Raw genomic sequence first — 25,413 nt, 5'->3', positions numbered from 1 at the left:
TTGCATTTTTTGTGTACCATTTTTGTCCGGCTATGCGTATCGTGCCCACCCTCCGTTTTGGAGGGTGTACAAGCCCGGTGTGTAGCCACCCTCCACTTTGGAGTGTGTATAAGCCCGATGCGTAATTACCCTCCGTTTTGGAGGTTGTATACACAGAGCCTTTCATAAATTGCGAACCAATGCATATGCACATGTGTTTCATAGTACAGAGTATGAGACTGTGTTGTTTCAGTGCGCCATGTTTAATGCTAATGCTTTATTTTCTTTAAAGTGCTTTTACATGAATTGCTGTATATGAAAAGTGGCACTTTTGTTGAGTGCCACCCATTGTACCATTAATTATTATTGCATCCTATTTTAAATTACGCAAATTATTACGCAAATTATTATTATTATATTATTACGCAAAGTATTACGTCCTATTTCGTGCCGCCAATTTGAAAGTCATCGACATGCATGACTCACACGCGTATGCGGCCATTTCATTGGCTGTACTGCGTCCGTGGTCAAGATGAGCATGCCTCTGAAATATTGGTGTTTGGATCTGTTCCGGCGTCGGAAGGCAGTTGGTCAATAGTGAGTGAGAGTGGGCTGCCGGCGGCATGTCTCGACCACCTACCGCGGCTTGTGACGAATAGCACGGGCATTACAGCAATTACTCGCCATGGAGGACATGAGGCTGGGAATCGAATAACCTAATGCGTGTTCCATCACATCTGATGCTTGCCTCAACATCCGCAAATGTGAAATAGTCTGTCCCTTTAATGTTGCGTAGGAAGCTGTCGGTGTGGACCTGCGGTGGGGCGTGAAAGGAATGGCGCGGAAGCTGGCCGACGAGTGACGACGGATGGCGAGTACCTCTACGAGTACCTCCAGTAGTACGAGCTCTCCGGCCTGGGGGGCGCAGGCGGCGTCACGGCTGGTGCTAGACACCGCCGCAGGTGCGCGGCTTCGCTGGAGACTGCTGAGCGGGAGACTGCTGAGTTGGAGACTGTTGAGCTGGAGACTGCCGAACTGGAGACTGTGCTGAGCTGGAGACTGCTGGGCTGGAGACTGCTGAGCTGGAGACTGCTGAGATGGATACTGTGCTGAGCTGGAGACTGCTGAGATGGATACTGTGCTGAGCTGGAGACTGCTGAGCTGGAGACCGCTGGGCACCGCGTTACTCTTAGTTCTTTATTTAGCGTTGAACCAGTTTTACGGCGCCGTCGAAAGTGATGAAATCGGTCGTGGCAGTGGAAGTACAAAGTTTGCTCCTGCCTGCGGATAGGTGCCCTGGGTTGTACCAATTTAGGGGACCAGAAAAAAACGTGATTTATGCTCCGACGATCAACGCGTTTTATCCGAACTTCTGGAAATTCAGTAATTGGATGATAACGTTCCAAGATCGCAATGTAAGGCATTCATTTGGACGTGACTATCTCCGACACTGCCAGTTTTAAGCCTTCATTTACAATTGTAGCAGTCGTTCTGAATGATCAATGTGGAGCCTTTGAAGCATTGCCCGCGTGGCGGGCTGGCGCGGGGCGGCGGCAGCGGCGTCGTGTGGAGTTCTCCTAAAACTGCAGCGCCTCAAACCATTGTCAAGAGTCCCATTAGCGCAACGGCGGGCCTTAGCACCCAGTTGCGGAGGCGAGCGGAAATTTCGTGTTAATCTTTTGGAAGATCTTTCTTATCTGTTTACACGTCAACAGAAGTCGTTTTAGACGCAACCAGGTACTTCCTACCATTCCATCTTGTGAGCGTCCGTGGCTTCTGGAATTCACGGCAATTGTTTAGCTCACGGTGGTCTCAATAATTTCTAAGCTTGGATAAATGCTGGACAACGCCGTTTGCCTTTATGTTGAGGAGGCACAGCTGCCAGGACGGCTCGTGATGGATGATGGTGCTGTCGTGCCGAATCGAAGAGAGGCTCCACCTGCTACGACGCCTTTTTTGGACGGGGTCCTCTGGTACCGCCCAGTAATTCCATGCAGATTTGTGTCCTGATCGTGCAAGCGCTGCCGCCACCCTCGTGACAGTCTGGGTGGGGCGCCTCCAGCGGGCGGGGCGCCCTGGAGTGCCTGGCCACAGGACGGCGCCGGGAGCTGCGCCGGCGTGGAGGCGCCCGCCGCCGTCGAATATGACGGGCCGGCGGCCGGCCGGCCGGACGCCGTACATTGTTGTGCGATATGAGGGCCGCCCTGGCGCCGCCGCGCTGCCGCCAGTGTCCGTCACACACCTGGGCCACCCGACTGTCGGGAACGCCGGCTGCAGAGCGGAGGCGGCGCCGGCCGGCGCGCCACGACGGGGCTCCGGCCGGTGCGCGAGCTTGAAAGGGATTCTGGGAGCTGGGCTAGCGACGGATGGTCGACGGGGAGACCTCTATCTGATGCCGGTGGGACCGCTCAGGGCATTAACCCCATGCTAAGTCAGCTGTCCGTCACTAGGCGGCGAGCGTTGTGCCGTGTTTCTTTTGTTAACCTTGAGACGTTGGTGAGGCGAAGGACCGTTTTCAGACAGATTTGGCCGTGGAGATGCGTCACGTTCTCCCAAACGGCGTGCTATGGAATGTAACGCCATGGAATGTCTCAGGAATGTTCATGTTTAATTAGCGGTGAAGTTTGCAAGTGTGCTTGCTGAGTGGGATCCCAGCGCCAGTTCGGCAGCGAGGCGGAACGACGCCAACACTAAATGCGTCAAATGGCCGACGGAGACATTTAGAACGCACCCGCCGATGACGTGCTGGCTCCGGCTGGTTGTTACGTGCGACTAGGTGCTGACGTGCTGACGTGCTGGGTAGGCTCTGCCAGTCCGCCTTGTAGGGCTATCGCCGCCAGTATTGGCCCTCGAGCGAGACGTCCGGAAAGGAAGTCGGTAGTTACGGTCGTAATAGCCTCTCGTATAACGTTTATGGCTAGTGTGCGGACCTTTTTCGGCGTTTGTCGAGCTGGTGCAAAAAGCCGAGGGCATGCCGAAGCTGTGTCCCTAGGCCGTGGCCATCATCAGGTAATGCGGCATTAGGGGCGGATACAGCCGGATGTGACCGGTAGCGGAGACCCGAACTGTGATAAATTGGACGTTTGGGTCACCCGTCGCCTACTGTGGATATTTGGTTTATGGCGAAAAAACTGCTTCACACCGAGGGCGATGGCTTATCTGCTCTCGGAAACTTTGCCCAGAGCTCTTCAAGTCTCCCTTGTTGGTTAATTGTCACTGTTTATATGTCAGATTTGATCTACTCCCTTTAAACATAGCCTATGTTGCGGTAGCCGTGTCTGCTCGCTCCATATACTGTTTGGGCGTGGCACGGCGTGCGTGCGGCGCATGGCACGTACAGATATATCCGTGCTCCATGAGCGGTAGGCGCAGGAGTGCGGACCATTCGCATCAACTGGCAGCCAAGTGATTTGTCTTCTTCCGGGAGTGCCGGTGGGCTCTGCGCTGTTCGGGTCCTCTGTCAGACAGCCCCCGAGATTACCTCCTTGGTGCCTCCTACAATGCCAGCCACGTCAGCCCCCCCCCCCCCCCCTGTGCGCACCACGTCAGCCACGTCAGCTTTCTGACATCAGCTTTCCGTGCGCGCCAGCTTTCGCCCTCCTACACACGGTCTCTGGTGGCAGTTGCCAATGAGGTCATGTCTCTGGTGGTAGTTGCCAATGAGGCCATGTCTCTGGTGGCAGTTGCCAATGAGGTCAGGTCTCTGGGGGCAGTTGCCAATGAGGCTATGTCTCTGGTGGCAGTTGCCAATGAGGTCATGTCTCTGGTGGCAGTTGCCAATTAGGTCATGTCCCTGGTGGCAGTTGCCAATGAGGTCATGTCTCTGGTGGCAGTTGCCAATGAGGTCATGTCTCTGGTGGTAGTTGCCAATGAGGTTATGTCTCTGGTGGCAGTTGCCAAGAGGTCATGTCTCTGGTGGCAGTTGCCAATTAGGCCATGTCTCTGGTGGCAGTTGCCAATGAGGTCATGTCTCTGGTGGTAGTTGCCAATGAGGTCATGTCTCTGGTGGGAGCGTAAAATCCCAACCAATAGTAGAATTTCTCATGATTTTCAGGAAAACGTTCAGTATTGTGCAGTGTCTACCTCCAGTCTGCTCAAATTTTATCGTGCCTTTGTGCAAATAATGCACTTGTAGTCCTAGGTGGAAAAATGCGATAAAACCCGTTTTAACGATTATCAGGGAGCTCGACGTATGGTCTCCCGTCGGGGTGCCGGAAGTGTAGTGGTAAACGCGTCTGCGTTAACCACTGCGCGTCTGGGAAACCAGAGGTACGGGGTTCGATTCCCCGCGGTGCCCGCCCTTCCTGCCAGGGTGAGAGGCAGGCGACGCCATATAGCCTCAGCAGCTGAGTGCGTCGTAAAGCCCCAATCTCACACATGGTCTCCCGTTATGGCGACCAAAATGCAATTCCTAATTTGCTCTGATGTGACGCAACCGCATTGCACTGCATCGGCCCCATGTACAGTGAATGTCGGGGCCACGTCACTTCCGCCTTCCAGAGGCGCCGAACACCTGGCCATCGCAGCCTTCCCCTCTGACCACAATGGTTGTTTCGATGCGTGTCACGTGACCTGGAGCGGCACGTCTGTCAATGCTAGTCCAGGTGACACGTGATCGGGCCGGTACGGCTGCGTGGGGCGGTCCGTCCCGGCACGCTGAGTGTGGTATGACCGACCCCCTCCCCCTCCCTCCCTCCCCTGAGGCGGAACACCGGTCAGCCGGGCCGCCGGCCGGCCCCAAGTATACGGCCCTCACCAACCGGAGTCCGCATCCACCCGACGCAAGTTAGCTTTTTTGCTGCTTTGGAAGGAAACGCGGTGTATGTCGTCCCACGCGATTTTATAAAAGGCCAGCGACTGCATTGGCCATGTTAGCGGGGCGTGATGCTGCCGCCGGGATTTGAACCTGGGCACCACTTGGGATCCAAAGCTAAGCACTCGGTCATGACGCCCCTCGAACTAAGTGTAGTTGACTTTTGGGCGCTCGGGGACGACCTCGAGTCTAACACTAGGAGACGGCTATGTTGGTAGCAGTGCACCTTTTCCCGCTCGCTACCGACCGCAGCGCGCGGCACCGGCCTCAGACGGCGCCAGGGTTCGGGAGAGGCGGTGGCTTGGTGCGCCGGTGCGCGACCAGCCAGCATCGGCCGCCGCCGCCGCGGTCCGCGCTGTGCCGGCCGCCGCCGCGCCGCCAGTCGCCGCTCGGCCGCGCCATAGGCGGGACGTGGACGTGGACGTTGGGTGCTGCTGGGACGCGGTGGACACGGTCGGCACTGAGCAGCACACTGGCGCCGCACGGCGTGCCGTCGCGCGGTGGCGTCTCGCGCCTTACCGGCCGTGCTGGGTGAGTGTCGAGCCGCGCACTGCAGGCAGCGGCGATCGGCGAGGGGTGGTGACCGTCCTCTGTCCGACGCCGACCGTCTGGAGGCCGCTCCCAGCAGATGCATTGCTTCCGCGTGATGTGAAGTGAACTGGCTGTGTCGCGGCCCTCCTGGCTCGTTCGCGTGGTCTGCCAGTGAGCAGTGGTGCCAGGTGCTGGTGCCACGTGCTGGTGCCACGTGCTGGTGCCACGTGCTGGTGCCATGCCTGTGTCGTGGTGGTGCGCGTGCTCGTGGAGGGCAGACCGACACCGGCGGCGGGGCGGGCCGTGGCCAGATCCGTCCTGTTCCTGACTGTGGTTGTGCACCAAGTCGATGGCGCGCTGTGTGCTGGCCAATGGGCGGCGTGTGTCCACCAGGTAGCATGGATTAGGAGCGGGTGGTGCCTGGATTGGTTACGGCTCCTCGCACGGGCTGCGTGATCATCTCAGGTCCTGAATTCAGCTGGCATAGGCTGCCGCTGATGGTACATTGGTGCGCGACCTCGGAGATGTGGACGGAACTGTAGCACGGCGTTGTAATGCATTTTTGCATTCGTGTAGGCACTGTTGGCCATGTCAAGTACGTTGCCTTTGATATCTGTAGATCTGTAGATGTCTGTTTGATGTTTTGATGTCTGTGCATCTGGTCTGCAGATAGCCTGAGCATGAAACGCGCCACAAACCGCAGATCACCGCCGACTCCTCGGGCTGCTTTACGTGACAATGGGCGTGTTGCCCCTGGGAGCACGGCTGGTCCAAAACTGCCGCAGTCCGTATTTGACGGCCCGACGCACGCTCTGACGTCTGTACTCTGGGGTCTGGGCACGCTCTTGTGCCCGGGTACACCCCGTGTCCGGGCACAGTACCGTGCATGTGCATGCTGCCTGCATTGCAAGGCCACGGACGTGTCCACAAGGTCACGCTGGGGATGCGTGAATCACAGCGTCTGCGGGCGCTGGTTAGAGCGCCGAGGGTGGTGTGCGGTCCGCCAGACAGGTTAATGGGAAGGGGGGGGGGGGGGGGCGGGAATGAATGGAGCCCATGTCAGCTGGGCAGTGCTGCTTGGGTTGTCGGCATAAACCGGGCGGGCTGGTCTGGGCGGTGCTGCTGGTTTGTACGTGTCGTTTTTACCGCTTTGGATTGGCCCTGCCTGCCCACGCGACTGTGTTCCAGCGGTCCAGCCGAGGCCTGGTGCTGGCGTTCTCGATTGTTTTGAATGGAACGGCGCGAGGGTGGCACATTGGAGAATCAAACACAATGCCGGGGGTGGACAACAGCCGTTACCTCGGTCACGGCTGGGAGGAGACAGTTACTGAGCAGACGAGTAATGCCCACTGACTGTTACTGAGGCGACTGCTGCCAGGGAAACGGTTTCTGAGGAGACAGTAAATTTCCACTGACGGTTTCTTGGAGACGGCTACTGAGGAGACGATGTCTAGAGAGACGGTTACTGAGGAGACGGTTAATTCCCTCTGACGGTTTCTTAGGAGGCGGTTACTGAGGAGAAGATTTCTGGGGAGACGGTTATTGAGGAGACGGTCTATGCTCAGTCAGCTGACTGCGACTGGCGAATGCATTCGGCTCGCCGGGAGCTGGCGAGCAGACTCGTGTCCCACGAGCTTTTACGCCGAGACCGAATGGGTCAGCGAAAGGAAACATAGCATCCATGAGCTCGATGACGTCATCCGTGAGCTCGATGACGTCACGACTGCAGTGGATTGATCAGAAATGGGAGGCTGATGAGGACGTTGCATTGCGTGCCATGTTGGCCGTAGCTGGTCTGAGGAGATGACAGATGAGACTCAGCATGAGGAGAACGCAGCAGGTATGCACTGCTGTCGGCCGTAGCTGGTCTAAGGAGATGGCAGATGGAGACCGCAGCAGGTATGCACTGCTGTCGCGCAGCTTTGGATGGAGCGGCGAGTGACCTGGCATTGTGCCCCGGCTCTCCGCCAGCCCGTGCGCCGTCCGTGCGCCGTCACCCAGAGTTGTCGCTCCTGGAGGGGACCCAGGTCCATGTGTCCTGTCGAGCCCGCCTGCCGTGTCAGGTGGAGCTAATTAGCCCCCCCCCCCCCCTCCGCACCCCCATGTAGAACAGCCGGAAAGACCATCGGAGCGGGAGAAGAATGAAAGGAGTGCGAACAGGGTGCCGCAAAACATGAGCTCTCGCCAAGGCTTGACTGAGTGTGCCGTCCTGTTACATGCAGCCGGTTGGTGCGTTTTGCCTGAGTTCTTCGCTTGAAATGCTCCAGCTGATTGCTGCCTACGCCGCGTTTTGGTCGCGTTTCGCCCTCGACAGATTGGGCACGACTTGGCGGGAAAACAAGAGCGTGTGGTGTATTAACCCCATTTCCACGGAGGTCCGTAATGTTTTGGTTGTTTTGGAGGTGTTTGCTGTAGGTCTCCGTGATTATGGATTTTCCAGCTGCACCAAATTACACGGAATATCTCGTAAATGATGGCACGGTTCCAAATCACTCAGCACGGTAATGGCGGATCCAGAGCGATTTATTCAGCATCGGCCTTATTGAGGAAGTGTGACGCGTTGCCAAGTCAACCACACTGGTTGCCGACGTTAGCAGCCCGCCTGGCAGGCTGAGTTCTGGTCGGATCTCTCTGGCTGCTGGTCCGACTGCCAGGACCGCAACGCTTCCCCGGCGACGGCCAGGAGACGCGGCCGGCAGAACCTCCGTCACGGTCCACCGCCGCCGCCATGTCCGCGCGCGCCGCTCCGGAGGCATCTGTGCGTGGGCGGGCGTGCGTGCGCGCACGTCTGTGTGTGAGAGAGGGCGTCGCCCTCGAGCCGTGAGCGCCGGCTGGCCTCCACAGCTCGGCGGCGGCGGTGTGTGCGTAGGAGACGTGGCCTGGGACCCGCCTTGATGATACTCAGTCCGCACCTAGGCGTCGCAAAGCAGTCAATGTTTATCTTCGTCACAGCCAGTGTTGGCAATTTATTTTTGGTCTTGCGTTACTTGTGTCTTGCACCTGGCTTTTACGTTCTCATGCACTTTAGTTCGCTGGGGGGGGGGGGGGGGGGGGCGATGGTGGTGGTTCGGATGCGGTCCGGATGTGTGGTGCTGGCCGGACTTCCGGCGGCGTGGCTGCTGGCACGAGATCATGACCATTTGTCAGGCCTGGTTCCGCTGACTAGCGGCGGGACATCCGAGGCGGCGGTGTTCCGGTGCACAGAGATCATGACCATTTGTCAGGCCTGGTTCCGCTGACTAGCGGCGGGACATCCGAGGCGGCGGGGTTCCGGTGCACAGAGATCATGACCATTTGTCAGGCCTGGTTCCGCTGACTAGCGGCGGGACATCCGAGGCGGCGGGGTTCCGGTGCACAGAGATCATGACCATTTGTCAGGCCGGTTCCGCTGACTAGCGGCGGGACATCCGAGGCGGCGGGGTTCCGGTGCACAGAGATCATGACCATTTGTCAGGTCCGGTTCCGCTGACTAGCGGCGGGACATCCGAGGCGGCGGGGTTCCGGTGCACAGAGATCATGACCATTTGTCAGGTCCGGTTCCGCTGACTAGCGGCGGGACATCCGAGGCGGCGGGGTTCCGGTGCATAGAGATCATGACCCATTTGTCAGGCCTGGTTCCGCTGACTAGCGGCGGGGACATCCGAGGCGGCGGGGTTCCAGTGCACAGAGATCATGACCATTTGTCAGGCCTGGTTCCGCTGACTAGCGGCGGGACATCCGAGCGGCGGGCGGGGTTCCGGTGCACAGAGATCATGACCATTTGTCAGGCCTGGTTCCGCTGACTAGCGGCGGGACATCCGAGGCGACGGGGTTCCGGTGCACAGAGATCATGACCATTGTCAGGTCCGGTTCCGCTGACTAGCGGCGGGACATCCGAGGCCGCGGGGGTTCCGGTGCACAGAGATCATGACCATTGTCAGGTCCGGTTCCGCTGACTAGCGGCGGGACATCCGAGGCGGCGGGGTTTCCGGTGCACAGAGATCATGACCATTTGTCAGGTCGGTTCCGCTGGCTAGCGGCGGGAACATCCGAGGCGGCGGGGTTCCGGTGCACAGAGATCATGACCATTTGTCAGGTCCGGTTCCGCTGACTAGCGGCGGGACATCCGAGGCGGCGGGGTTCCGGTGCACAGAGATCATGACCATCTGTCAGGTCCGGTTCCGCTGACTAGCGGCGGGACATCCGAGGCGGCGGGGTTTCGGTGCACAGAGATCATGACCATTTGTCAGGTCCGGTTCCGCTGACTAGCGGCGGGACATCCGAGGCGGCGGGGTTCCGGTGCACAGAGATCATGATCATTTGTCAGGTCCGGTTCCGCTGACTAGCGGCGGGACATCCGAGGCGGCGTGGCTGCTGTGCACAGAGATCATGACCATTTGTCAGGTTCGGTTCCGCTGACTAGCGGCGGGTTATCCGAGCGCCGTTGGAAGCCGGCCGTCAGTTCGATGCTCCACTTCAGTATCAGAGCCCGGTTCGTGTTGCCTGTGTTCCGGCCGGACCAAGCGATGTTTCAGGGGCCGTCAGGCTGGTGTTCGTCATTCGCCGGTCCGCAGTGACCTCGTGTTTGGGTTTCGCTGTAAGTTGGGTGTTCAGAGGTGACAGGTGTAGCACTGTGGCACAGACCGCGCGACGCTGGTGGCGCAGAAGGACACACGCTGTGCAAGAAGTGCGCGCCGAGCTTGGCCATATTTAGATGTGCTGTTGGCGTCCTGGTGATCCAAATGCTTCGCGTGCTTCCGTTTTCGGCGAGAGGTTAGCGGTGCAGCAGCAGACCGGACGTTGAACAGGACGGCCTCGGTGACGACCGTCACTGTTGGCTGCCGGGAGAGCTGCCGGCCGCCGGGAGAGCTGCCGGCCGCCGGGAGAGCTGCCGGCCGCCGGGAGAGCTGCCGGCCGCCGTGAGAGCTGCCGGCCGCCGGGAGAGCTGCCGGCCGCCGGGAGAGCTGCCGGCCGTGAACGGGCGTCGGTGGTGACGGGACTCTCAGTGCACGCGGGCCACACGTCCACGGCCATCAGGATAGGCTCTGTATGGCGGCAGCCGCACTGGCGAAGACAGGTGACACTGCTCCGGCCGGCTCTCCGCCGTCTCCACCTGCTGGGCACTCTCGACAGCGGGAGGGGCCGGTGACGTTTGGCTCCCTCCCCCTGTCGCGGACTGGAGCCGACTGTTGCGCCTGCCGGCCGGCGACGGCAGCGACGGCGGCGACCATGCCGGCGCACCTGACGTACGTGCCCGATGCCGCAGGAGTCGCTGCGGTCGTCACTGCGCCCGGAGAGTATGCTGTCGGACCGGCTGGACGCCCGCGAGACCTACACCAGCTGCCTGGACCGGTCCAAGGTGGGTGGGCCAACGCATGTGTGGCGGCGCGACGTACAGAGCGGCCTGCGAGCAGCGCGAGACGGCCTGGGGAGCGGCGCAAGGCAGACTGGGAGGAGTGCGAGACGGACTGGGAGGAGCGCGAGACGGACTGGGAGGAGCGGAAGACGGACTGGGTGGAGCACGAGATGGACTGGGAGGACCGCGAGACAGGCTAAGAGACCGCGAACTAGAACTTCCGCGGTACTTTCAGTGGGAATGTCGAATAATTGGTTGTGGTAGCCCATGGATCGTTTCTCATTACTTATAGTGTGGCGTTGTAGCCTCATACGCTTGTTGTATTGCGCGTGAGTGAAAACACATCGCGCAGATTGTGATTTCATGTACGCAAGTGGTGGCACCGCCAGCTGTGCCCCTCTGCTCTGAACTTGGAGTCACATTTAAGTACCTATGCAAACGTTGGCCACGGCTTGTCACTGACAGCGCGTTCGGGGCTGCTTTGGCCGTGTCATTAAGGCTTTTTTGCCACAGGCTGGGCATTTTGCCCGTGATTATTGCCCCACGCACGTCTTTATTACGTTTGGTACTCGGTTGGCGGCAGACACGGGGTTGCGTATCTACCTTTTGCGCTCTGGAACAATGTTTTCAGGTGTTCCGAATGGCGATTTCGGGGGGTCGGCGACGTAATCTGTGAAAGCTTGAAATGCGCTGCCTACTTTTTGGAAAAACCTGATTGATGGCATCACATCTGTAAGCATTTGTTTCTCCACGCTGGTCATCAGTGGCTTTCAACCGAAGTTGTGCTCACCGCCAGCACCGTCACTATCGTCCACATCTACGTCGCGCTCCACACTCCGTCATTATATATAAGCACATATAATGGGGATATTCATGTACTTTGTTGTGGTATTTTATGCTGTTTTATTCGCCCTGACCACCCCGTGCAACCTCTGACTTTCCGCAGCTGCGGTCATCGCTGCGCACTATGCCGACCGAGCCACCATCTCGTGGCGACCCGGCCGGCGCTAGTTCGCGCGAGCTTACCAGGCTGCGCCACCGTCTGGACGCGCTGGAGGTTGAGAAGGACGAGGCTGAGCGGGACGCGCGACGCGCCACCGCCGCTGAGGAGAGCCGCTCGCGCGAGCTCACCGAATGGCGCACGCGCGCCTCGAGCCTGGAGCAGCAACTGAGTCAGCTTCTACAGCAACTGCAGCGGCAGGAGCGCGAGCTGGCCGAAAAGACAGAGCAGCTGCAGCAGCTGCAGATGCTGGAGACGAGGTGGGTCGAGATCGGATGGGGGAGGGACGGCGGCCAGATATGCCAACAGAACGTCACGCTGGTAACCACAGCAGCGCGGTCGTGGGCTCCGTGGTTTGAGCGTGGCGCAGTCAGCCGCCTGGACTTTGCTCTGTCATGCCAAGTCCTCAGCTTTTGGAACTCTATATATAAACCCTGCGTGTCGGGACGCCTGTCGCCGACCGAGAGGGCTATCAAATATGGCCGTGGAATGAGACAGGTCAAAGTTTTTTCTCATCATTCTGACGATTACTCGGTGCTCCGCGCCCCGACACTCCTAATCTATGCGGCCCCTGCTATTCGCCATCATTTTAGGGTCCGTTTACATTTTCAAGGGCATGAATAAGTCGGCCCCAGCGGAGAACAGCTGCTGCTTCAGTTGACATTCTGGCGCGCTCATCAGGTACCACGATCTGCTGGACCAGTACGAGGAAGTGCAGGCGGCCAAGGAGGGCCACGCCGACGACGAGCAGTGGCGGCGGCATTATGAGAAGCTCGAGGAAAGGTACGATCGTGGTGTTACGATGGTCTCGGCGGGAGGCGGTGGAGAAAACTCTGTCTTCGTGGCTCCCCTGTGACTCATGACTTCATGGCTCCCATATGAGCCATGGAGTCATGGCTCTGTGCTGCGGCGGTGCAGAAGCCCTGTCGGCCACTGACGTACAAGCTGCTCTCATCGGCTAGTTGTGGAGTTCCGCGTGCTGCTGGTACTACTTGAGGTGTCTATTGTCTGTTGCGGTGTGTTGCCATTGTTCGCTGGTGTGGCGAGGAAGGCGGCGTGCCTCTGTGCTCGCCGCGGAACGGTAGCGCGCCCCGTCCGTCCTGCGCGGCTTAGCTTGCCGCGGCACCGGCCGCGCCTCTGACGCCACGGAGCCGCCGCGTGCGCGCGTCCAGGTACCTGAAGGACCACGCCGACTGGGAGCAGAAGCTGGCCGAGACCGAGCACCGGCTGCAGGAGCTGCTGGAGGCGCACGAGGCGCACGCTGAGACCGATCGCACTGTCCACCAGCTCACCGTGCAGCTCAGGCAGGCGGAGGTGAGAGCGGTGTTGATCTGTCGTTCTTGGGCGCTCCGCTGCCGTTGTCGGTGATTTGTCGTGCCCCGGTGCCCCGCTGCGTGCGCCGTTGATTTGCCGCGCTCGGGTGCTCCGCTCCCGGCGTGCGGTTGAGTAGCGCGGCCGCCGGTTACGCATGGTGGCGCTGATGGCGGTCCGTTTGATGCGCCGTGCGATGTATTGGGAGGGGGGAGGGGAGGGACGACCGAGTTTGGACGCTGTAGGTGCTGCCGTGGGCGGCTGTTGGCTAGCTGAGGTTTGTGTCTGTGGCTGTTAGACTTTCGTCAGTGGTTTCCGTCCGGTAGAAAAGGCCACCCAGAGCCAGCGTCCAATCAGTCTCGCCCTGTTGACAGTCACGCTACGTTACGCTGTTGGCGCGGATTGTCAGTTATGCTGTTGCCGGCAGTTCACCGGGTCTTTGTTCCGAGTTTATTCGAGTAAGATACCTCACTCACAATGGGTCGTCGGGGCCAGCGATCGATGGCCTGTCCCCGTTCGGAGCCGGTGGTCCGCCCGCTGGTCTGTCACCGTTTGGAGCCGGTGGTCCGCCCGGCAGTCTGTCCCCGTCTGGAGGCCGCCGCCCCATTCACAGGGGGGTAACGCCTTGCCCCGGCCCCTGTTCCTCAGGCGCAGATGCGCTCGCTGGCGGACCAAGTGGAGGCGGCGCAGAGCTCGCGCCAGCAGGAGGTGCGCCAGCTCAGGGAGGATGCCGCCGCTCGCCAGACAGAGGTCAGCTTGTCACTGATCACCAGTCACCGGCGGTCACCGGCGGTCATTGGCGGTCGCTGGGCGACCGGCACCGCGTCGGACACGCGCCTCCACCGGCGGCACAACCGTGCTCGTACGCTGCGCCGTGCGCCGTCTACGGGCCGGCACAACCGTGCTCGTACGCTGTGTTGGCGCTCAGGGGAGGCCGCTCGCACGGGGGACGGCTGTGGCTGTGGAAAACTGGCGGCGCGCTGGCCGTTTAGTAGGGCGCGGCGCCGGCGCCGGCGCGCGCCGCTCGGAGCGCGGCCCCTGATCGCCGCCGGCAGACCGGCGGTGCACGGGCCGTTTAGTAGGGCGCGGCGCCGGCGCCGGCGGGGGCGCGCGCCGCTCGGAGCGCGGCCCCTGATCGCCGCCGTCAGCCGTCTCTGCCGGCCGGGTGCCGTCTGAATGGCGCCGATGGAGCGGCAGCGGCAGAGCCAGGCAGCGGGAGAACGAGAAATGCGTCCGGGTCAATGTCCTGTAACTGGTCACCGTGGAATAATCGCCTCCCGCTGCCGCGTAACGCTCGGCTGCAGTCCGGCGGCGGATGACGGTCGTGCCCGATCCCTGACGCCGCCCCCTCCCCCTCCCGTCATCCCCTGCCTCTCTCTTCCTCCCTCCCTTCCTCTCTCTCTCCCTGTCCCTCTCCTCTCTCCCTCTCTCTCTCTCTCTCTCGCGCATTATCTCTTTCTCTCTTTCCCTTTCTCTGTTTCCCTTTTTCTCTTTCTCTCTTCTCTCCATTCTCTCTCTTCTCTCTGTTCTCTCTGTTCCCTCTTTCTTCCTTCCTTCCGGCTCATGGCAAAAGCAATGATGACAGGCATTAACGACTATTGGTGCAAGGCGAGGTAGCTCGCCGTAAGCCAGGTTCGATGAATTGTCCAGGCACAGCTCATCTGTTTGTTTTGATGCTGATTTCCGCCGTTTGTCTATTGATATCCTGCGACCGCTCTGACCTCTGGCCACTCTGACCCCTGGCGCCTGCCGGCCGTGCCGTCCGCGGAGCCTTTGGAATCCCTGACCCTCGGTGCCGCCCGGCGAGGAGCCATGCTACCTGCGGGGCCTTCTGGCCTCTAACGTCCGTGGCCTGCCATCTGCGGGGCCGCCGGACCTCTGACCTCTGTGACCTGCCGTCTACGGGCCGTCTGACCCCTGACATCTCTGACCTGTCTCATCCCCAGATGTGCCGTCTGCGTGACGAGCTGGAGGCGCAGCAGACCACCAAGGACGCCATCAAGCAGGACAAGTCTGAAGTGTACAAGCTGAAGGACCTAGTGCACGAGCTGCGTTCTCTGCTGGAGGATCGCTCCTCGGAGCTGGAGAAGCAGCGCAGGTACGGCGGTGAGGCTAGGGATGACATCGAGGGTAACGACACACACGCACACGTACCCGCGCACCCACAGTAGAAGGTATGAGGTTGGGCTGGTGACAGGGTGAGAGGGTATGGGGTGGGGGTGGCGACAGGGTGAGAGGGTATGAGGTGAGGCTCGCGACAGAGTGAGAGGGTATGGGGTGGGGCTGGCGACAGGGTGAGAGGGTATGAGGTGAGGCTCGCGACAGAGTGAGAGGGTATGGGGTGGGGCTGGCGACAGGGTGAGAGGGTATGAGGTTAGGCTGGCGACAGGGTGAGAGGGTATGGGGTGGGGCTGGCGACAGGGTGAGAGGGTATGAGGTGAGGCTCGCGACAGGGTGAGAGGGTATGGGGTGGGACTGGCGACAGGGTGAGAGGGTATGAGGTTAGGCTGGCGACAGGGTGAGAGGGTATGGGGTGGGGCTGGCGACAGGGTGAGAGGGTATGGGGTGGGGCTGGCGACAGGGTGAGAGGGTATGAAGTCAACCCGCGTGACCCTCGCCCTCCTATTCCACGACAGGGAGGCCCGCGAAGCGCGCCAGGAGCTGGTGAGCGTGCGCCAGGAGCTGGAGACGGTGCGCGCACGACTTCAGCAGGGGATCGAGGAGAACGAGGCACTGACGGCGCGTGTGCGGGAGTTGCGCAACAACCCGCCGCTGGCGGCCAGTCCAGCTCTGGGCACCTCCAGGTCAGCGGTGCGGCGAGGCGGCCCCGGTCAGGGCGCCAGGAGAATCGGCGAGAGGGGGGGGGGGGCTCCAGGGTTGGGCGAGTGGAGGGCCTGTGCATCAGGTCTGGGACACGCACGTGTCAAGAGTCGGGGATGAGTGCGCTACGCGTGTGGTTTCGGGGGCGGACTCTCGGTACGTTTGTTCGGCCACGCTGTGCATAGATTGGTGCGAGTAGACTGGGGTTGGTGTTGGGACGGCTTAGCACGGGTGGTGTTCTATGCCCCGTTGTAGGCGCCGTCGGGTGAACCGATATGCGACTCGTTTGCCCCCTCCCCCCCCCCCCCATGGTGTGATCTAGCACCTCCGCGTGCCGTGCTTGGACACTCCGATCAGACCCTTTTTGGGTGACCTGACCTGACTGCCCTCCGACCTGACTGACTGTGATCTGACTCTTGTGGCATGACCTGACCCTCCTTGGCCTCCATGGCCTGACCCTCCTTGTGACCTGGTCCTGCCTCGTCCCTCTGTGTGTGGACGGACGTTATGTGCGCCGTGTGGGCGGCGCGTGCCCCGCCTGAGCGTCGGCCGCCGCCGCGCAGGGAGCGGTTCTCGTCACGGCGTCAGCTGCAGATCGCCAGGATCGCCTCGCTCAGCGACTTGACGGCCGGCATCGAGACCGACACGGACGGCATGAGCCGGCAGAGGTCAGTGCCGGCCGACCGCCGCCCGCTGCTGGACCAGGGCGGCCCGGCGTCTGACCCTCGCCTGTGGGCCCCGGCGCCCGCTGGCCTCGGTTTAGGAGGGGGTTTGCCTTGCGCTGTGGGCTGTGATATCATTTTACCATCCGCTGCGCCAGACCGTATTATGCCTGTGTATGTTTGTACATGCGTGTATGTGCGCATGTACGTTTGTATGCATCTATTGCGTATGCATGTATGTATGCATGCATGTTCCTTTATGTGCATATCCACTACAGCTGTCTGCCTGAGTGATACTTTTGTATATGTATGTATGTATGTGTATGTGTATATGTATCTGTGTGTATGTATGTGTGTATGCATGCATGTTTCTTTATGTGCATGCCCACTACAGCTGTCTGCCTAATTGATACTGTTTATGTGCATGTTCACTACAGTTGTCTGCCTGAGTGGTACTGTTTATGTGCATGTTCACTACAGTTGTCTGCCTGAGTGATACTCTTAATGTGCATATCCACCACAGCCATCTGCCTGAGTGATACTATTTATGTGCATATCCACTACGGCCATCTGCCTGAGTGATACTCTTTATGTGCATGTCCACTACAGCCGTCTGCCTGAGTGATACTGCTTCGTCTGTCTGCTGATTGCCGAGCTCGTTCTCGGAGCCCTCGCTGGCTGGTGTCGTATCCTCGCTGGCGCGGTTTCGGTTGTGGCACCGTTTGGCCCGTGCGGCGCAGATTGCGGGAGGAGTACGACTCGCTGCTGGAGCGGTTCGAGAAGGCTGTCAGCGAGATCCGTGCTCTGAAGCGGCAGCTGCGCGAGGTGCAGGGGGAACAGGACCGGGCTGAGCTGGAGGCCGCCCGGCTGGCCAGCGAACTGGAGGTCAGTGCCGGCTGTGGCAGCCACTGGGGCCTAACGACGCGCTCAGCTGCTGAGGTTTTGTGGCGTTGTTTGCCTTTCACCCTGGCTGAAAGGGCGGGCACTACGGGCAATCAAGCCTCTTCACTCTGGTTCTCCAGACGCGCAGCTTCACTACTGCTCCACGCTATCGCCCCACCCGGCGTCGCTCGCCGAGTGGTGTGTCGGGTTTGCCTGCGATCGCAGCGTATAGGGTTCAGCTCCAGTCGCCACAAATCTGTACTGATCGCAATGGGGAGGTGCCTCGAGTGAATCCGTCTCAGCGCACTCCCGTCGCCACCGACGTGGATTGGTTGGACCTGTCTAAGCGTGTGATAGCACTCAGCAGAGTGCTGAGTCAGATGTGTGTTGACCTGACCTGTGCTGATGTCACCCTCCCGAGCGGGTCTATCGTGACCTGACCTGTGCTGGTGTCACCCTCCCGAGCGAGGTCTGTTGTGACCTGACCTGTACTGATGTCACCCTCCCGGGCGGGTCTATCGTGGCCTGACCTGTGCCGGTGTCACCCTCCCGAGCGGGTCTATCGTGACCTGACCTGTACTGGTGTCACCCTCCCGGGCGGGGTCTGTCGTCACCTGACCTGTGCTGATGTCACCCCCCGAGCGTGGTCTGTCGTCACCTGACCTGTGCTGATGTCATCCTCCCGGGCGGGGTCTGTCGTGGCCTGACCTGTGCTGATGTCACCCTCCCGAGCGGGTCTGTTGTGACCTGACCTGTGCTGATGTCACCCTCCCGGGCGGGTCTATCGTGACCTGACCTTTGCTGATGTCACCCTCCCGAGCGGGTCTGTTGTGACCTGACCTGTGCTGATGTCACCCTCCCGAGCGGGTCTATCGTGACCTGACCTGTGCTGGTGTCACCCGCCCGAGCGGGGTCTGTTGTGACCTGACCTGTGCTGATGTCACCCTCCCGAGCGGGTCTATCGTGACCTGACCTGTACTGGTGTCACCCTCCCGGGCGGGGTCTGTTGTGACCTGACCTGTACTGGTGTCACCCTCCCGAGAGGGTCTATCGTGACCTGACCTGTACTGGTGTCACCCTCCCGGGCGGGGTCTGTCGTGGCCTGACCTGTGCTGGTGTCACCCGCCCGAGCGGGGTCTGTCGTGACCTGACCTGTGCTGATGTCACCCGCCCGAGCGGGGTCTGTCGTGGCTGAGACCGACTCCCCAACCTGACCTGTCTTTGCCCGACTGACCCGTCTGCCGTTGCAGGGCAAGGACGAGACGCACGCGGCGGAGGCAGCCCTGATGCGTGATCGGCTGCAGGACCTCACCGCCAAACTGGCCGCCTCCGAGAAACAGGTGAGCGGCGCCGGTCGGCACGCGGCCAGGCGCCAGTGCTGGCGCGGCCGCCAGGCAACGCTGGAAAGGCTGCTGAATCGAGATATGTTATTCGCTTGCTGGGCGTATGTACGTGGATGCTAAAACTGGGGCGCGCTGTGAGACATCTAACACACGCCGAGCGATAGCTGTGAACCTGAAGGTGCGCATCAGGCGAGATTGAATGGCTTTTGACACTTAACCTTTTGTGCTGAATCCATTGCCTGCACTTCGAAGAATGGCATTCTCGCTGTATCTCATCTGTGGAATGTCTTCTCAACGCCGCAGAAACGGAGGAAGGTAACGGCTTGTGCGCGCTATTTGTGGAGTGCGGCTAGTCCGTTAGTGTTGAGTCCTTGCCTCCAACGCTGTGTCTTTATATCGTCTATTGATGGATATTCTGCCCGCATGAAGGTTTTGTTTAGCCGTCCGGATGTTTCCAAATGCTCCAGCCCCAGGCTGTCGGCTGTGCGTGTGTGGGGGGGGGGGGGATGTGGGGGTGTGGGTGAGGGTGAGTGTGTGTTAGCGCTGCTCTCCAGTGGCTGTCGTCGCACGTCCCCCGCCGGCCGCAGCCGCCGACGTCCGCTTTGTTGTTACCCGCACGCAGATACTGCCGGCACGTGTGTTCCCACCATCGACACTGCTCTCAGGCCCTGCCGGGCTTGAACTCCCTCCGCGCCCTCACTCCTGCTCCGTCTGGCCGCCAGGCGCGCCAGCTTAAGCAGAAGATGACCAAGGGCGACGCGCGCGACCGGCGGCGCACCTCCTCCCTGAAGGGGCGCGAGTCGTTCTCTATCCCGCTGGAGTTGGAGGCCAAGCTGGCGGCGCTGGAAGCGCGCGTGGCGGCCTGGGACGGCGGTGCGCCGACGCCTGCCCTCCGCACGCCGGCCGCGCCAGTCGCCGCCCAGGCCACGCCAGTCGCCGCCCCGGTCACGCCCGTCGCCGGCTCGGCGACGCCCTCTGCCGGCTCTGAGCGTGAGAGCTCGCCCGGGAAGGCCTCGGCGCCGGCGCCGGCGGTGGAGGCAGCACCAGCGGCAGCGGCGGCGGCCGACGGCCGTGCGCGCCGTTCGCGCAGCTTTGAGGAGTCGACCAAGGCGTCGCGGCTGCGCCGCAAGAGCCTAGACGGTGTGACATCATCTGACTCGTTGCGCGTCATCATGCGCGTGAACGCGCTGGAGCAGCGCGTGGCCGGTCGCGTCAAGAAGTCGCCGTCTCCGCCGCGCCGTTCGCCGGCGCCGGCGCGCAAGGCGCGCGCGCGCTCTGCGGAGCAGCGCTCGGCCTCTCCGGAGCGGACCGAGGAGCGCGCGGCGCGGGGCGACGTTAGGCTCCGGCTGCGCAAGTTGGAGGGTCTGGTGCGTCAGGTGCGCGAACAGCTGGACTCGTGCGTCGACGAGATGCGAGCAGCCGATCTGCCGCAGGTCAGTGGCACAGTGTGGGGCTGGCTACGCCTGAGAGACAGGTGTCAACGTTCAAGTAAGTCACCTCATCAGAAGATAGTTATGGAGGCGTGTTTTGGTCTTCATCGGGGGTAGTTTTCTTGATTATTGTGTCATGGATCATGGATGTGGTCATGGTAGTGATGATAACCATCATGCTGTTGGTGAAACCGACCTGTAAGTGGCGTACGGATTCAAAGTGCACATCCTCGCTTTGGAAGACGACTGGCCGTGTCAACGCTAGTCAGTGCGGCGTCGCTCCTGTGCCTGCGTACCTCGTCCAGCGGGAGTCACGCGCACGCGCGGAGCACGTCAGCGGCTGGGGGATCAGGGATCACATCTAGATCAAGACGGTCGGCACCCGGCAAGTGTCTGACCGCAGTTGCCCTTCCGCTCCGACAGATGTCGCCGGTGTGCGCACGGCTGGCCGAGACCTCGGACCTGCTCGCCGGCCAGCGGCCGTCGGCGCCGGAGGGCGTGCGAGTGCTGGTCGAGCGCATCCACCAGCTGCTGCTGCGCAAGGCCCAGGAGCAGGCGCAGGCGCAGGCGCAGCTGAAGGCGGCGCGCCGCTGGACGGCGGCCGAGCGGCGCCGGCTGGCCGCCGAACGGCTCGCTTACCAGACGGTGCTGCTGGCGTGTCTGGCCGAGGCGCTGCGGTCGGCGGCCGAGCCCGAGCCGTTCGAGCGCCAGCTGCGGCTGCGCGAGCTGCTCGAGACGCACCGCAGGGTCGGCACGCTCCGGGAGCGCCTGCAGACGGGGGCCGTCGAGAACGTCTCGAGCGGGGTGCGTGACTGCGGCAGCGGCAGGCGGCCCGGTGTTAGGAGAGGAGGGGGGGGGGGGGGGGCGTAGGGAACATGGACGGTGCCGCGGGTGTAGGGGTCATTGGTTTGGGGCAAAATTACCCGCGGTGAAAGGGAAAGGAATGGCCCACTGTTCCTTTCGTCGCTTCGTCTTCGGTGAGGCCTGTGATTTCGGTTTGTCAACGTTTGTTGACCCAGACGTGCCTTAGATGACAACGTGTCAGGTTAACGACCGCCTGCTGCTTCCGACGTGACCTGACGTGACCTGACGTGACCCGGCAGATGGTGGAGTCGTTCTCGGCGCTCCTAGCCGAACGGCTGGGCTCGCTGGAGGAGGCGTCGGCCGGCCTGAGGTCGCGTCAGACCCGGCCCACGCCCGCCCGGCGCCCGCCGGCTGTCCAGCGCGACCGCCAGCTGCAGCAGCTGCACCAGAGCCTGCTGAAGCAGGAGGCCGAGGTCAGTGTGGGAGACGGGACCATACCCTGAGACCAGTGTCAGAGACTGGACGGGGACCTGCTGAAACATGAGGGTAGGGCCAGTGTCACAAAGTGGACCTGCGGAGCCTGCTGAAACGAGGGGTACTCCTGGTGACTGAACTGGGTTACCCCCCGCCACATCTGGAGCCTGAACTGGGGGCATGCAAGGTCGAAGTGAAATGTACGAGATTAGCCAGCTGAGCAATCGCGATGAAACCGATCGGAGAGTGACCAGTAGCGCTGATGTCCCTCCCCCTTCCGGCATCAGGTGATGCTGGGTCAGGTGACCCGGCTGACACCTCACCCGCCGGACGACGCCATCAGCATTCTCATGGCATGCTCCAGTACTCGTACTTCCCAGTGCACTCCAGCACCCCCGTCCCCGAGACTCTAATACCCCCTAGAGTACTCTGGTACCCACCAGAGTGCCGATGGTTGCCCTGGCGGCCAGCGCTTCGACTCCTTCACACGTCAGGATACGCTAACGGCAGCCCTCCCTGCCTTCCCCTCCCCGGGTACGCTAATGTCAGCCCTCCCTCCCTTCCCCTCCCCGGGTACGCTAATGTCAGCCCTCCCTCTCTTCCCCTCCCCGGGTACTCTAACGGCAGCCCTCCCTCCCTTCCCCTCCCCGGGTACACTAACGTCAGCCCTCCCTCTCTTCCCCTCCCCGGGTACACTAACGGCAGCCCTCCCTCCCCTTCTCCTCCCCGGGTACACTAACGGCAGCCCTCCCTCTCTTCCCCTCCCCGGGTACACTAACGGCAGCCCTCCCTCCCCTTCTCCTCCCCGGGTACGCTAACGGCAGCCCTCCCTCCCTTCCCCTCCCCGGGTACACTAACGTCAGCCCTCCCTCCCTTCCCCTCCCCGGGTACACTAACGGCAGCCCTCCCTCCCTTCCCCTCCCCGGGTACACTAACGGCAGCCCTCCCTCTCTTCCCCTCCCCGGGTACACTAACGGCAGCCCTCCCCTCTCTTCCCCTCCCCGGGTACACTAACGGCAGCCCTCCCTCCCTTCCCCTCGCCGGGTACACTAACGGCAGCCCTCCCTGCCTTCCCCTCCCCGGGTACGCTGACGGCAGCCCTCCCTGCCTTCCCCTCCCCGGGTACACTAACGGCAGCCCTCCCTGCCTTCCCCTCCCCGGGTACACTAACGGCAGCCCTCCCTGCCTTCCCCTCCCCGGGTACACTAACGGCAGCCCTCCCTGCCTTCCCCTCCCCGGGTACGCTGACGGCAGCCCTCCCTGCCTTCCCCTCCCCGGGTACACTAACGGCAGCCCTCCCTGCCTTCCCCTCCCCGGGTACACTAACGGCAGCCCTCCCTGCCTTCCCCTCCCCGGGTACACTAACGGCAGCCCTCCCTGCCTTCCCCTCCCCGGGTACACTAACGGCAGCCCTCCCTCTCTTCCCCTCCCCGGGTACACTAACGGCAGCCCTCCCTCCCTTCCCCTCGCCGGGTACACTAACGGCAGCCCTCCCTGCCTTCCCCTCCCCGGGTACACTAACGGCAGCCCTCCCTGCCTTCCCCTCCCCGGGTACACTAACGGCAGCCCTCCCTGCCTTCCCCTCGCTGGGTACACTAACGTCAGCCCTCCCTGCCTTCCCCTCCCCGGGTACGCTAACGGCAGCCCTCCCTGCCTTCCCCTCCCCGGGTACACTAACGGCAGCCCTCCCTCCCTTCCCCTCGCCGGGTACACTAACGGCAGCCCTCCCTGCCTTCCCCTCCCCGGGTACACTAACGGCAGCCCTCCCTGCCTTCCCCTCCCCGGGTACACTAACGGCAGCCCTCCCTGCCTTCCCCTCGCTGGGTACACTAACGTCAGCCCTCCCTGCCTTCCCCTCCCCGGGTACACTAACGGCAGCCCTCCCTGCCTTCCCCTCCCCGGGTACACTAACGGCAGCCCTCCCTGCCTTCCCCTCCCCGGGTACACTAACGGCAGCCCTCCCTGCCTTCCCCTCCCCGGGTACGCTGACGGCAGCCCTCCCTGCCTTCCCCTCCCCGGGTACACTAACGGCAGCCCTCCCTCCCCTTCTCCTCCCCGGGTACCCTAACGGCAGCCCTCCTTGCCTTCCCCTCCCCGGGTACGCTAACGGCAGCCCTCCCTGCCTTCCCCTCCCCGGGTACACTAACGGCAGCCCTCCCTGCCTTCCCCTCCCCGGGTACACTAACGGCAGCCCTCCCTGCCTTCCCCTCCCCGGGTACACTAACGGCAGCCCTCCCTGCCTTCCCCTCCCCGGGTACACTAACGGCAGCCCTCCCTGCCTTCCCCTCCCCGGGTACACTAACGGCAGCCCTCCCTGCCTTCCCCTCCCCGGGTACACTAACGGCAGCCCTCCCTGCCTTCCCCTCCCCGGGTACACTAACGGCAGCCCTCCCTGCCTTCCCCTCCCCGGGTACACTAACGGCAGCCCTCCCTGCCTTCCCCTCCCCGGGTACACTAACGGCAGCCCTCCCTGCCTTCCCCTCCCCGGGTACACTAACGGCAGCCCTCCCTGCCTTCCCCTCCCCGGGTACACTAACGGCAGCCCTCCCTGCCTTCCCCTCCCCGGGTACACTAACGGCAGCCCTCCCTGCCTTCCCCTCCCCGGGTACGCTGACGGCAGCCCTCCCTGCCTTCCCCTCCCCGGGTACACTAACGGCAGCCCTCCCTCCCCTTCTCCTCCCCGGGTACGCTAACGGCAGCCCTCCTTGCCTTCCCCTCCCCGGGTACGCTAACGGCAGCCCTCCCTGCCTTCCCCTCCCCGGGTACACTAACGGCAGCCCTCCCTGCCTTCCCCTCCCCGGGTACACTAACGGCAGCCCTCCCTGCCTTCCCCTCCCCGGGTACACTAACGGCAGCCCTCCCTGCCTTCCCCTCCCCGGGTACACTAACGGCAGCCCTCCCTCCCTTCCCCTCCCCGGGTACACTAACGGCAGCCCTCCCTGCCTTCCCCTCCCCGGGTACACTAACGGCAGCCCTCCCTGCCTTCCCCTCCCCGGGTACACTAACGGCAGCCCTCCCTGCCTTCCCCTCCCCGGGTACACTAACGGCAGCCCTCCCTGCCTTCCCCTCCCCGGGTACACTAACGGCAGCCCTCCCTGCCTTCCCCTCCCCGGGTACACTAACGGCAGCCCTCCCTGCCTTCCCCTCCCCGGGTACACTAACGGCAGCCCTCCCTGCCTTCCCCTCCCCGGGTACGCTGACGGCAGCCCTCCCTGCCTTCCCCTCCCCGGGTACACTAACGGCAGCCCTCCCTGCCTTCCCCTCCCCGGGTACGCTGACGGCAGCCCTCCCTGCCTTCCCCTCCCCGGGTACACTAACGGCAGCCCTCCCTGCCTTCCCCTCCCCGGGTACACTAACGGCAGCCCTCCCTGCCTTCCCCTCCCCGGGTACACTAACGGCAGCCCTCCCTGCCTTCCCCTCCCCGGGTACACTAACGGCAGCCCTCCCTGCCTTCCCCTCCCCGGGTACGCTGACGGCAGCCCTCCCTGCCTTCCCCTCCCCGGGTACACTAACGGCAGCCCTCCCTGCCTTCCCCTCCCCGGGTACGCTGACGGCAGCCCTCCCTGCCTTCCCCTCCCCGGGTACACTAACGGCAGCCCTCCCTGCCTTCCCCTCCCCGGGTACACTAACGGCAGCCCTCCCTGCCTTCCCCTCCCCGGGTACACTAACGGCAGCCCTCCCTGCCTTCCCCTCCCCGGGTACACTAACGGCAGCCCTCCCTGCCTTCCCCTCCCCGGGTACGCTGACGGCAGCCCTCCCTGCCTTCCCCTCCCCGGGTACACTAACGGCAGCCCTCCCTGCCTTCCCCTCCCCGGGTACGCTGACGGCAGCCCTCCCTGCCTTCCCCTCCCCGGGTACACTAACGGCAGCCCTCCCTGCCTTCCCCTCCCCGGGTACGCTGACGGCAGCCCTCCCTGCCTTCCCCTCCCCGGGTACACTAACGGCAGCCCTCCCTCCCTTCCCCTCCCCGGGTACACTAACGGCAGCCCTCCCTCCCTTCCCCTCCCCGGGTACGCTGACGGCAGCCCT

At 62.3% G+C, this 25,413-nt stretch overlaps 1 protein-coding gene across 1 annotated transcript in view; it reads left to right on the top strand.

The window, feature by feature from the left end:
* Positions 1–25,413, top strand: part of LOC119091058 (protein outspread) — a 110,323-nt gene that overhangs the window by 70,122 nt on the left and 14,788 nt on the right. The window contains exons 15-30 of the mRNA XM_037213775.1: positions 10,569–10,661; positions 11,605–11,918; positions 12,340–12,441; positions 12,831–12,972; positions 13,618–13,719; positions 14,916–15,067; positions 15,606–15,773; positions 16,353–16,457; positions 17,192–17,336; positions 18,584–18,673; positions 19,399–19,566; positions 19,963–20,109; positions 20,530–20,649; positions 20,818–20,910; positions 21,210–21,269; positions 21,342–21,383. Of these exons, the coding sequence (XP_037069670.1) occupies positions 10,569–10,661; positions 11,605–11,918; positions 12,340–12,441; positions 12,831–12,972; positions 13,618–13,719; positions 14,916–15,067; positions 15,606–15,773; positions 16,353–16,457; positions 17,192–17,336; positions 18,584–18,673; positions 19,399–19,566; positions 19,963–20,109; positions 20,530–20,649; positions 20,818–20,910; positions 21,210–21,269; positions 21,342–21,383 (2,043 nt within the window). The remainder of the gene's footprint in view (positions 1–10,568; positions 10,662–11,604; positions 11,919–12,339; positions 12,442–12,830; positions 12,973–13,617; positions 13,720–14,915; positions 15,068–15,605; positions 15,774–16,352; positions 16,458–17,191; positions 17,337–18,583; positions 18,674–19,398; positions 19,567–19,962; positions 20,110–20,529; positions 20,650–20,817; positions 20,911–21,209; positions 21,270–21,341; positions 21,384–25,413) is intronic.

Source organism: Pollicipes pollicipes, unplaced genomic scaffold (assembly GCF_011947565.3).
Source record: "Pollicipes pollicipes isolate AB1234 unplaced genomic scaffold, Ppol_2.1 Scaffold_3216;HRSCAF=3773_pilon_pilon_pilon, whole genome shotgun sequence".
Lineage (NCBI taxonomy): Eukaryota > Metazoa > Arthropoda > Thecostraca > Pollicipedomorpha > Pollicipedidae > Pollicipes > Pollicipes pollicipes.
This window is presented reverse-complemented; position numbering and strand designations above follow the sequence as displayed.